We start from the raw sequence: 12,805 nt of genomic DNA, 5'->3' as shown, positions 1-12,805 counted from the left end.
TCACACTCAAACCAGTGCCACCTTAGAACAGGTCACTCAGAATTAAAAGGAAAAGAAAATAATTTAAAGCAAAAAGAAACAAAAAACTAAGACTTCCCATATCCCCTTTTTGCACCACAAGGGAAAAAAAAAGGAAGAAGTGTTTTCCTGAAATATATAGCTCTTCTGTGTTGTTCAGAAGTAAATATGACCAATATGGAAAATATCTACAACGCTTCCTTTGATTGACCTAGTTCCCTTGCTGTCTTGATGCAGGTAACATTTAGCACAGCGTGTGGCAAACTTCATCTCAGTTGCCACCACTGCTCTGCCACACTGCAGGCCAGAAAAGGCTAGGAATGCCGCCTGTTCAGCTCCAGTGACAGAGAAAATGCTCTGTATCATTCATTAGCAGTCCCCTCCAAGTTAATTAAGGAATGGAGCTGACAACTGCTGTAGAGGGTTCCACCCCATCTTTCAGCTGGGAAAGCAAGGCCTCTAGGGTAGGGGCTGGACTATATAGCAAAGAACAGGGTGGGGGAACCTTACGAGATCTAAGTGAAACCCAGATGACTCATCAGAAAGTAAAATGTTCCTATTTTGGCAAAAGGCTGAAATAGCAGCCCTGGGTTGTGCTGCAGCACAGCAATAAATGACCCTGAGTGCTTGGGACAAACTCCTGTGCACCTTGATACTCCTAACAGTAGGGGCTATTTCACATCTCATTAAGCAAAAAAGTTTACATGACAATTAACACATTAATTAGCAACATCTTTTTCACTGGTGGAACTTCAGTTTGAGATTTCAACACTTTTAGACAACTGTTTTGTGAATGAACGCAAAGGAATAGTTTCTTATGAAGGTGACAAGGACTCATATCCAGAACTGGCACAGGAGTCCATTGGTCTATGTACTGAAGGACACTGCAACCAGACGATGGCCTTTCCCATAACTTCTATGCAAGGAGGGCCTCCTTGTACATCTGCAGTCTGCCATTTAAAGCCTAGCCCTTAGAGTGGGCAAGATGCCAGGCTGGCCACTTCATAAGCTGACCATAAAAAGGCCTAACCTACCACAAAGTCACACAGAAGCAAAGCAAAGCCTGGACTTGAAAAAGCAGTAGCTCTCATTTCTCAGCCCCAGCTGCAGATCTGTGTGACTACCCACTTCAAAAATCCCTTTGATTACGTCTGTGGAGTTATGACCCGTAAGAAAACTCTTCAGCAAACACCAACAAGCAATCATGCTAATTTCACTGAAAATAGGTATCACCTATAAGAGAATGTTTATTGCCCTAGAGCTTTACATTTTAGATAAAGGACTAATAATTTCTACCAGAGACCACTTTAAAGAAGAGTTGGTACGCAACTACGGATTTCCTTAAATGGCAGTTATGTTTCTCTCTAAGGTTTTTGTTCAATACCATCTTTAATTTCTATTATCTTTTGAGAGAATGGATTTGTAAGTATACAAGAAGATCTAGAGCACTGGAAATGGAATGAAAGAAAGAAAAAAATTGGAGACTGGAACTTGTAGCTTTCAAGATCAGGGGGATTCTGATTGTCACTGAGTCCCTTCCCTGTCAGATGGATGTTGCCAACCCATGGAAAATAGTGACATGCTTTATATATGTTATCTTTCGTTTCCCTCAGGTACATACTGCAAGGAAGCTGTCTTCTAAACAATAAATAAACAATCATCATATTAATCTTTTACATATTTTGGCACTCAAAGCACAGATAAATCGCTGTGCTGTAGCCCTACCTATCATATCACTTACAAAAAAAATCCAGGTTCAGGAGGAACACTAGATAACTTTTTGCTTTTATCAGCTTTTCAAATCTGATGGTTTTTTTTAGAATATGATTTATTCCTTTTATTTATCAGCTTGCCTTGTTTCAGATGGGTACTGTCTGACTGACCTCTAGATACCCTTGCACTTGCTCTATGATATCCCCAGAATGTCAATGCTTCAATTCTTCATCGTTCATTCCCCAAACATTTCTTATTGGTCACTTCTGATACCAGTGGCAGCTGAAGTGGAAGTTTATCCTCTGATAATCTGTACTGCTTTAATGGTTCCCAGCATCCTGAGGATATTTTCCAAGTGCTATGGTGACACCAGCTGAGATCTTGGCAATAGAAAAGTGTTTCATATGCTTATTTCCTAACTTAGTCACTTGCTTTTTTTCTGCTTTCCCAACCCTCTGTCAGCCCCTTGATTTCTGTGGCTTAACTCCTTTTGTTATTGCTATATTCTTTGTTATTGCTATATTCTTTGTTATCGCTTTTCAGTATCATTCTGATAATAAAGCCTTTGAAGAATCTGAGGGCATTCCCACCATGCATCCAAAATCTCTTAATAAATTTCTCCAAACCTCCAAGTCACATTTGTCCAAAAGCTTAGCAAAAATACCCTCTAAAAGGAAGAACAATAGTCACATTTTCTTTATATATTTCTCCGTAAACTAGAGTCTAGGAACTATAGCACATAAACCTTGTAAAATGATGAGCATGTTTCAAACAGTTCTAATATAAAATATTACACATAAAACAAGTGACCAGTTTTAGCATGTCTCTAAAATAACATATGCTTAGAAACGCTTATCCTTGTAGCATCACTGTCCTTTTTTTTCCCCAAGATAAAATTAGTCTTGCACCAGCATGCCTGAAAAAGCAAAATCCTCATATAATTTCAATCACTCACTCAGTTTGCTCGTTACTTGTATACAGCTGACTGAACACCTATTATCTCACCTGAAAGAGAAGCTGTGAGTTTGTTCACCTCAGTCACCTGCAGGATCTTTGAAACACCTCCTCTTCTGTTCCTTCCAAAGCGTGCCTTCCCGCATCTCCCAGTCCATCCCCGAGTCCACTGAACATGCAGTCATCAGTAAGTTCTGGCTAAGTTATCCTACGGAACTCTGAAGAAAAAAGGAGACTCGCAGATGCTGCAGAAGGTCTTCTGTACTCTCTTTGAAAATTTTGTTTTCTTGGTGGTCTGTCACAGTCAGGTCTCCAGTAGTAAACTGAACAACCTATCCTCCTGGCTCTTCTTTTCTTCTTTTTCTTTTCTGTAAACACATAATCAGTGCTTCAAATCCTTTAGGTACCACAAACTGTATTTCTCTATTGCCCTCTACTGACTGCTAGCTAACACCGCCTTCCTGGAGAACCGGCAGATACACAGTACACTTTCCTCCACTGCCCTCCCTCAAATCAATAATGATACACGATGACCAAAAGTCAACACAAATCATTCTATTTTTTCTTTTGTTACAAAACACCAGGCAAGATTTACAGCTTGTTGGCCAGCCGTGGTAGCTACAAAACACCAAACAACAGAAACGGGAAACAGTTCGTAACATGGGTCTGCTAACGTGGGGGTTTTGGTGAATAAAAGCCAGGAAAAAGTAGAGATGAATGCATTCTGCCTTGAAATGCCGGTGAATTAAACCCACCGATGCCATAAATACTGTACCAGGGAGCTGAGGGTTATCTGGTTTTAAGGGTCCGGTCCTGACAGCACTGGATGCACAGAAATACAGGCTTTTGATGGAAGTTCTGCAGAAAGGGGCTCGTAGAGAGCCATGAATTGGAAGCCACAGTTTCTTGATCATTTTCCCTTTGTCTCTAGAGTTTTATTTGTTTAGCACATTCAGTACCACATCTAACATGACAAACATAGTTTCTGCCTCATGAGACAGGTACTGGGACAAGACATGTGATATACTGTATATGAATGGCACTGGGAGGTGCTGTTTGCACTGCCTTTCGGACAATGATGATCTATAATGCAAAGAGAAACCAGTGAACTAACATAAAAAAGGGAATGGCACAGCCTAGTTCCCGGAGCGAAAGAAAAAAAATTATAAGCGTTTCAGACAGACTGGAAGAGACTGAGGGAAAAAAAACCGCAAGGGATAAGAAGAGTCTAAGGGCAGGGTAGGGGGAAGGGAAAAAATAAAAACGAATCCTTTGTATTGTATTAGTCACTGCTTCATTAGTACAGTACGGTGCTTGTTAACCAAGTCACTCAGGCACTTGTTCTCACCAAAGAACAGGCTGCCCCGAGGTGGTGGTGGGAGTGCTCTGGCCCACCTGCACCACCCCCACCCCAGGGGCAGGGAGGAGACAGGTCCCAGCCCCAGACAACAGCCAGCTCCCCGGCACCATCCCCCTTTGCTGGGCATCCCTCCTCCCGCCATCTCGCCTGGCCATTCCTCCTCTGCAGCCGAGTCCCCTGCAGGACAAACACACTGGTATAGTTAAAAATGACAAAAACCGTCCCCCCACCCCCCCAAAAAAGTGTTGAAATTATTTTTGCTTACTCCTGTTCAAAAAACATTTTCTTTTTGTTCCCCCCACAGCTATTAATAAATGGGAATATTTCATTTGCCAAAAATCTGTTGACTGATGAACGCTGGTTGTGTTTTAAATAGATGTTATGTGACATCCCTGCTCTTCCACTCAGGAAAGGCAGAGTTCACACAAAAACTATCATCAACAAAGCCAGCAACTTGGCAACAAAAAAATGTAATATTGAAAGGTCCATTGAAAAATGTGTTTTTAATTCAAAAATAAAGTCAGCAGAGGCCCTAATTGTAGCTATTATGAACATTTCATTAACAAGCCCAGATTTATTGACTGCACTGTAAAGCTATTTCCTATTAAAGAGAAGCCAGAAATTCAATTCTTCCCATGCTTTTCTACTTCTAAAGCCCTCGGCTACTCCATGTTAGAAAATAAGAAATAATTATATTTATTCAAATTCCTTGATAGCATATTGAAGCCTGCTCAGATGAATACCTCTCCTAAACGAACACCATTACCAACAGATCAAAGAAGAAGAATGTCTAGCAAATGAATGGGGCCAAGGGAATTAATAAAACACACATCAAACGTTGAAAAGCTTGAGGGTTGTTTTTTTTTTTCTTTTCTTTTTAATGGGAGCACATTTGCTGAGTGATAAAGCAAAGTATGTAGTTGCCAAAATTCATAAAAAAAAAAAAAAGCATCTAAATAGAGTGGGAGATGGCTGATGTTCCGCACTTCTGAACATCAAGCGGCTTTGTGGAGCTGCTGGTTGAAATTTTTCACGTGACAACTCTTGACAGAGAAACATTTTATTCCTTTTTTTTTTTTTTTTCCTTTCCCCCTACGGTAAAAGTTTTCTTCCCTACTGGAAAAAAAAAATAAACAAAAGCCAAAACCAAACACTTTTGACGCCGCGGAAGGCGCAGCGGCTCCCGCTCCTTGCGCCGGCCGGCAGAGCTGGGGGCGCCCGCCCGTCCCCTCACCCTACCTCGCCCGCGCGCCCCCCCCCTCACAGCGGCCCCGCCAACGGACGCGCGCAGCCGTTGCTGCCGCCCCAACGGCTGCCGGCGGCGCGAGCCCTAACCGATCCCCGGCCCGCGGCCTCCCGGGCAAAGCGGCGGCGGCGGCACGAAACCTTCGGCCGGGCACGAAGCCTTCGCCGAGGCAGCCCACCCCGGCGGCCGCGGCCCGTGCGAACCCGGAACCGTCGTGCTGCGGCGGCGGGTACCCGCCGAGCCTCGGCGAAACGCTGCACCGACACACACCCCCACACACACACCCTTCCCCTCCCCGCCCCCGGCCGCCGGACCTGGGCTGGCGGCGGCTTCCGGCGGGGCGGGTGTTCGGCGCCATGGGGTGGCAGCGGCGGTTCCTGGAGGTGGCGGCGGAGGGGCTGGCGGCTACCTGCCCGGGACAGGCCCGGTTCCTGCTGTAAGCAGCCCGCGGCGGGACGCGGCGGCCGTCGGGGGGGAACCGGGGGGCAGGGAGCCGGAGGCGGGAAGGGAAGCGGCGAGGGAGGGAGGGCGCGAGCTGGTGACGCACGTGGGTGGCTCCGCCCCCTGTCCTCGCGCCTGCGGTGGCGCGGCGTGGCCGGGGGTGACGTGACGTGACGTGACGTGACGTGACGTGACGTGACGTGACGTGACGTGACGTGACGTGACGTGACGTGACGTGACGTGACGTGACGTGACGCTGTGCCTTTCTCCCCCGCAGGTGGACGCTCCGCAACTCCCGAGGCGAGTGGAGGGGGACTCGGGGCCGGCCGATGGTGCCGGAGCCGCTGCGGGGCCCCCGCGGTGGGAGAGCAGCACGTAGGGGCGGCCTGGGCAGCAGAAGGGCGGAAGCGGGGCCCCCAGAACGCAGGCTTTCTCTTTGCCTCCCGTTTTCCCCTGTGGCAGGGTGGGCTCAGGGGCTTCTGGAGGAAATGGCGTGCTTGCTAGGCAGCAGGGCCCAGGTTTTTCCCCTAGGATTTAGAGAGAGATGCTGGAGTCCAGCCCTGGCAGCAGGAAGTAATAAGGCAGGTGCGGGAGCACACAGCTTATTATTAGGTGTGAAATTTGTCTCAAAGCATTTCTTCATCCCAGGCTGAGGTGCTGTCATCTTCTTGCACTTAAAGTGGGCAAAGAGCTTTAGAAGGCTTTGGTGTCACTGATCTGGCAAAAGAACATTCCTGCATTGTGACCCTCCCTCTTTAAAGATTTTTAGTAAGGAAGTGCATTTTCTCAGGAAAATGTACAGTTAGATATTGTGTAAACTTATGCTGTGCATAAGCTTAGCATGAATTGTGCCCAGCTGAGCACATGTTGGTGTACATACTGGTGCTCAGCTTCCTCTTGTGTTCTAGTTGTATCTGAAACATAAAATAAAAACGAAACTACCTAGATAATGTTAAAATAGAAACATGTCATTTTAATGTTTGCCTGTAAAACGTAATTATTTCATTTAAGTTTTACTCTTGTACCTTTGTTAATCTGTAGATAATGAACGTGGATTAGAAAGAATATGTCCTTACTGCTTCCAGTTCCTGGTTCCTGATAGCTACCGGGTGCGTCTCAAACCAAAGATGAAAATGACTCCACAGATCGAGAAAGTTCTTAAACGAGAGGCGAAGAACCACAAACTTAATATGAAACAGACAAAGCTTTTGAAAAAGTACAGGGAGTCAAGAAGCGTTCTGGTAAGGATATTTACTTGGAACTGCCAAATACCTGGTATTTCCTTGAAACCTTTCAGTGGCATAAAAAAGAAGGTATGGAAATCTTTCTCTTAGAAGAGGAGCTCACACCTACACATTTCTTTTTTCATGAGCATATAGCCCTTCCTTTCTTTTGGGATAATTTCTATTCACAATAAAAAATTTTAAAATCTACCCTCCACAAAAGAGAGATCATGAGCACAATGACAAGAACAGTAAGCTCCCGCCTCTCCCCCGCAAAAAAAAACCCAAACAAACAACCCTACTTGTCAGAGAAGCTACACAAACAATTCTGCCCTCCCTGTGATCTCTTTAGCATCAGTTTGGGTAGAGTCTGCAGATGTCTAAGATCTTGCCGAAAAATATGTAATTTCTTCCTGCCAGGAAGCTCTGGCATTTGCACTGTCAGCTACTGTATCGTTTGCATAGCTTTGCAGAAAATGGCAGGAGTGGCAGATTTTTGCCTGTTCCTTTTTTCCTATGTATGTGGCAGAGCTATGGCCAGGCAACTCTACTAGATGCAGAGCCTTAATACAGCTGCCTAGATCCTAAAATCCATTCAAGTCCATAGAAATCCATTGCTAAGAATATCCCAAAACATACCTAAGAAGAAACACGTGCCATTGGGTGAAGTCAGGATGGTTTTGCCAGTATGCGTAGCTTGACATTTGCTGCTTTTGTTTCAGCTCTGAAGAAGGGCTTGAGTGACTGATAGATTGTCAGATTTTTTCCAGTTTTATCAGTTGTGTAAAGATACATTTGCTCAGTTTAACAAGCTTTACTTCACTTATTTCAGTAGACTTTTATGGCTGCATGAGATTATTGTTAACTTCTGTACAGATTTTTTATATTGGTCTGAATATTACTGTTTATAGGTAGTCTTTCAAAACTAAACCATATCATAGGTAATTTAAACAAGTTAACATTGCTCTTAGGGTTTCAGTTCTTTTTCCTAAAATTATTAATGAATGTAAGATTTAATTACTATTTTTTATACTAATTACTATTGTTTGAAGAATAATAGTATACATTTAATCTAGTGTTGCCAAGGCAGGCACTACTATTAAAACAGGTTATGTGAATGGATGTTTTAATACATGAGACAGCACCCTATTGTGCCCAGCAGTTGCTGGCGCACTTGGCATTTTCTCAGATGAGAGTCTGCTGGTTTGGGGAGTAAAATTTTTGAAACAAAAAATTATTAGTAACACAAAATGAAACTGAGGAGATATCACTGAGGTTCTCAGCTCTTATGGGAAAATAAGGCACTCCAGAAAGGCACCTTTGCTATTACTCTCTCCAAATTGTAGATCATAGTTGGGCGACGGAAAGGGCACCTGAAAAGCTGGAATCCTTGCTTTATTTTTCAGGGATCACAAACATTTAATGTACAATAAGAACTGTCTCTTCAGACAACTAATGAACAGTTGTCCTTCAGAATTATGATGCGTTCTTGAGAGTTATTCTGTAGCTGGAGAGGTTTGTAGGATGCACTGTGCATCCATATGAGTAGTTTAAAATTCAATTTTAAATGGGTCCAGTTTAAACTCTGGGTAATATTCTAATCTTGGGATGTAATTACAGTTTGCTGCACCTGTGTTCTGCTCAGTTCTGTTTGCATTTGTCCTGTGGATTATGATTTAAGTTTTTCTGGTCTTAAGTATTTAAAATACTGTCAGCAAATGACAGCTTTCAAAATTAGCAATGTAGATCCCTATAATCTAATACCTGAGACTTGCGAAAATGAAAATTTGAGTGTGGTTGAAATTAAACCAAGTAACAATGTGACAGGTTGTGCCTCTGATACCTTTCTTAGCAAGTAGAACTTGATTTGGGAATACTTCTGCCATGAGAAGGCATATAACATAGGAACTATTTCAGGGCTTTTGAAATTTTTGGAGTTAACTGCATATGCAATTCAGGGAATGGAAAGTAGCTGTGCAGTGCTATGATTAATCCACTAATTCCTGCATTATAAGGTGTTCACCTCCATTTATATTGCATGGAATGCTAATTCGTCATGTGATGCTGGTGGGTTTTTTTTCTCCATCTGAATTTCATTTAGAAGAACTAAAAATACATCAATACCTCAGCTGTATAAATTAATGATCTTTCTCTTTTTCAGTTTGTTAGGCTGACAAAATAACGTCTAGAGACAGTCAAAACACTTAACTGAAAATGTTTCATTTCAGCATTTCTAAATGTAATTCTTTCTAAGCAATCTGAATTTAGGTAAATTTAAACACTTTGAAATGAAGAATGATTTGGTACAGATGTTTTCCAAACTGCTTAGGCGTTTTTGTGACGTGTTTTTTTAACCAGAAACATCATGTAACTGTGTTTTTTCAGGCAGTTTAACTGCGTGCCACAAAAAGTTGTCTGGCTGTATTAATCTCATGTCTCTTAATAAGAGTGGTTGCCATGGCAGTCAGGGATCTTAGGAATATCTGACAGTCTCTGTGACTGTCTGACATTATCTGTTCTGATGCATTTCTGCAACTGGAAGTTCCCTGCAGCCTAGAAGTACAGAGGTAGAAGAGAAAGTGCCCTTTGTTTAGAACCTCCTGCATGTTGTAGTCGGTATTTCTGCACTAATGGAAAGTCTCTTCTTTGTTCACTAAGACTTGCTGTTATTATTTATGGATGACTGTTTTTGAGAGTTTGGTAATATAAATATTTTATCTATCTCAAGACTCCCTGGAAAGTGTGTAATATAACTTCATTGGGGACAGAATATGCTAATGAATTTACATGACACTGTATGTCATGTTTTTCAGCAAAATATGAGTGCCCCTAGCGTATACTCAAGATACCATATATCCAGTTCCAGGAGCTGTTTCATCTTTCTGTTTTGGCAGGGTTGTTTTCTGTATTTCACTGTACAACGTTACATTCAGAGTTACTGAAATCAGTTGCTAGGGGATTGGAGTCATTTCTAGATAAGCCCACAGGATGTGTTTGGCTTAAGAAGCCTGAATGAAAATACTGACTGCAAAGTATAAGTTGCTTTTTAATATCTCGTTTCATTTAAGCAAATATTTAATTTGCTTCATGATATTTGGAGAAGAGTTCAGCTAATTCTTACAATGGCTTTATATAGAGGTGGAAGGACTGAAAGAATGGTTGATACTTCCTTTCTTCTCTCCATAGCTGGTTACTTGCAACTCGTGCAACAAAACAAGAAGACATTATGGTAAAAGCAGGGATTTTCTAACTACCAAGACGCACAATTCTGGCACTCCGAGTATTAAATCTAGCCTGAGGACACCAGATGTAAAAATTCAGTCTGCAAACAAAGTGACACCTGTAAGCTGCAGTAATTTGGGATCTAAAGGGAACAGTCCCTCATCACTTCCCAGGTACCTGTTTCTTTCCTATTTAAAGAGGCGCTTTGCCGAGTAGAGTGTATTATGTCTTGTTGGGAAAGGGTGTCATGTACTAATTTCAGATTGGTCATTTAATAAAATTTAAATTGATAACTAAGTATTTTTCTTAGTGGTCTGACTGAGAAGATTAATTTTAACTTGCCAACCTTTAAAATCAAAGATTCTAATGAAAAGCAACTATGTGCAAAAAATGACCAAATATGGTTTTGTCATTAATGTGAAATGTCTGGCTTAAAATTTGCACAACAAAGTTATACTTCTGACTGTTCACTTTCACATGAAAATACACTATCTACCTGCAAAATTTTTCACTTAAATTATAAATATGCACTTTCATAGTTACTTCATGTTAATTCTGGTTCCTCACCTTTAAGACATTTGAGTCTTTTGTTTTTCAGAACACGTGTATCCGGACAGGCGACAACCAGCTCTGCTTCCAAGACTCCCCGAAACTCCAAATTTCACTTTTCTAAGCTAAAACGGATGCTTAACCTAGAAGAAAAAGAGAAAAGCCAGAAGGCAGATTTGAAAACCTTCTTGACTTTACTTTAGTTACTCATTGTTTCAAAGTAATAAAGATTACAGCAATAAGTATTGTCCCTGTTTTAGTAAATCAACAAAGTGATTTCTTTAAAACTCAAGCTAACAGCGTGTACCCTGTGTAAGTGTAGCCCGTATTTTTTAGAAGCAAGCTCTGTTTCTAAGGGGACTGAGTGTCCGCAAGAGGGAGATGAGAAAATGGCCAGTCTGATTTGATTGGGAATCTTGAACATGTTTTGCAGTCTCTAATGGCCTATGAATTAAAAGCCAGGATCTGTCCTTTGAGGAAGCTGACAATACTGGATCCATCAGTGGGTCTAGCAGGACCAAGGGATAGGTTGGCAAACCTGAAAGCAATTTGGCTTTCTTCCACCTCACTCTACCACTATTTTTAAGATAATGCATCACGATAGAATTTAAAAGATTTCATCCCTGCTTTGCACGTTTGAGTAAACCAAAGAGAGTTTCACCAGCACCTTCTGCAGGCATGATTTTTTCAAGGATTTAATGTAGTGTCCTGTAGTGTCGCTGTCTTTTGGTACTTGTGGTAATTTAAGTACAGCCTTTAACGCAGCCTTTAACGCAGCCTTTACGAAGGTTTCAGAAGAACTTACTCTTTGAGACTGCACTCGTATACAAAGAGAGATAAAGCATTTTATCCCCAGATTAAGTTTCTTCCTTTTCTTAAGAATGTTGTCTGTGATTTGGACTGCAGACGATACTGGTCCCAGGATAACGCCGAACCTTGTAACACTGCACGCTAATGCGGGATACTCTCAATACCGACAGCGAGCTCCCCGCTGTGAGATTTGTCAGCACCCTGAGTTGTTACCGCTATGAGAGTGGCACAGCCGTAAAGAATACCAGATGCTGCCTTTCCAATTGCTCTGGTGCTACCAAAATGGGTCACTTCTGTCTCATTCAGAAATGACTAAAGAGAGAATCAATCTTTCTTAAACGTCTTTTCGGTTTTATCAGGTTTCAGAGTTGCTTCCTTCCTGGACTTCAGTCTGGAAAACTAGGCTTGCCCTGGACAGCAGTCAACTTGTTGCACCAAAGTGTTTTGATGTGAATGGACGATTGCCAAGGTTAAAGCAGTCTCCGCTGTCAGATTTCGCATTTTCAGTTCAGCACAGAGATGAGAAAGGACAACAGAAAGTCACAGTTCAGGACTGAGTGCGTAGCCTGCCCTGTGTATAGTTTGCAAATTGTGCTTCAGATTTCCCCTTGGAGAGTCAGTTAAAAACATTTAAATTCTTGGGTTTAAAGGCCTGTATTTTCCTTTTTTGTGTATTCTAACGAGTAACTTCTCTAGGTGTATTCAGATTGAATGAACACCGCTTAAGAAACAGGACCAGTGAGTAAGTAGGCAGACTTGAAAGCAATCCAGGGCAGGGGAGAATAGCTTGTTGCAAATTCTACTTACGGTCTCAAAGATTGGCATGTATCCTTTTTATATCTCCTGTACACTTGTAGAAGAACTTTGGAAGGTTCGCTGCTGTTTGTTTCTTACGTAGGTGAAGGATCAAATTAACTGTCATTCTTTGATGAAAATATGGAACTTGGAGTTGGGCCTTTTCCGTTGTAGAACTTGGCATTAATTCACCTGCTGTATTTAGGGTCCCAGCCCCTGGAAAAATACTTCAATCTTGTTGATGGAAAATGTGTATTATACAAAAGTATTTGAAAAACAAGTTTTGCAATAAGTTTTTCTGTTGAAAATGCACACATTAGGTACTCTACTGCTGTGCTTCCTATGAGGCTTACGCAAAACCAGCACGGCCATCTGCTGTGTTTTAAGGTGCACCAACATTAATGTGTTAGATGAGGCATGTGCTTTTGAAGCAGATCTTCCAATTGTCCCTGTTTACTGTGCTTTTTACGCAAT

At 42.1% G+C, this 12,805-nt stretch overlaps 1 protein-coding gene and 1 long non-coding RNA gene across 3 annotated transcripts in view; one reads left to right on the top strand and one right to left on the bottom strand.

Annotated features, from left to right (window-relative positions):
- The window catches only part of LOC141739314 (uncharacterized), a 99,043-nt gene extending 93,119 nt beyond the window's left edge, over positions 1-5,924 (bottom strand). Inside the window, exons 1-2 of the long non-coding RNA XR_012585666.1 lie at positions 5,606-5,924; positions 2,737-3,053 (exon numbers count right to left, since the gene is read on the bottom strand). This is a non-coding gene — a long non-coding RNA (uncharacterized LOC141739314). The remainder of the gene's footprint in view (positions 1-2,736; positions 3,054-5,605) is intronic.
- On the top strand, positions 5,319-10,968 carry RMP24 (ribonuclease MRP subunit p24). 2 transcript variants are annotated; one of them, XM_074576334.1, is made up of 5 exons: positions 5,319-5,727; positions 6,010-6,032; positions 6,774-6,973; positions 10,142-10,350; positions 10,776-10,968. In XM_074576334.1, the coding sequence occupies exons 1-5, from the start codon at positions 5,648-5,650 to the stop codon at positions 10,927-10,929; spliced, it is 666 nt and encodes a 221-aa protein (XP_074432435.1). In that variant the 5' UTR covers positions 5,319-5,647; the 3' UTR covers positions 10,930-10,968. The 2 variants fall into 2 exon arrangements, with proteins under 2 accessions (XP_074432435.1, XP_074432434.1); XM_074576333.1 differs by having other exon boundaries at positions 5,545-5,727; positions 6,010-6,317.
- The last annotated feature ends 1,837 nt before the right edge of the window (positions 10,969-12,805 follow it).

This window comes from Larus michahellis, chromosome 2, assembly GCF_964199755.1.
Source record: "Larus michahellis chromosome 2, bLarMic1.1, whole genome shotgun sequence".
NCBI classification, from domain to species: domain Eukaryota; kingdom Metazoa; phylum Chordata; class Aves; order Charadriiformes; family Laridae; genus Larus; species Larus michahellis.
This window is presented reverse-complemented; position numbering and strand designations above follow the sequence as displayed.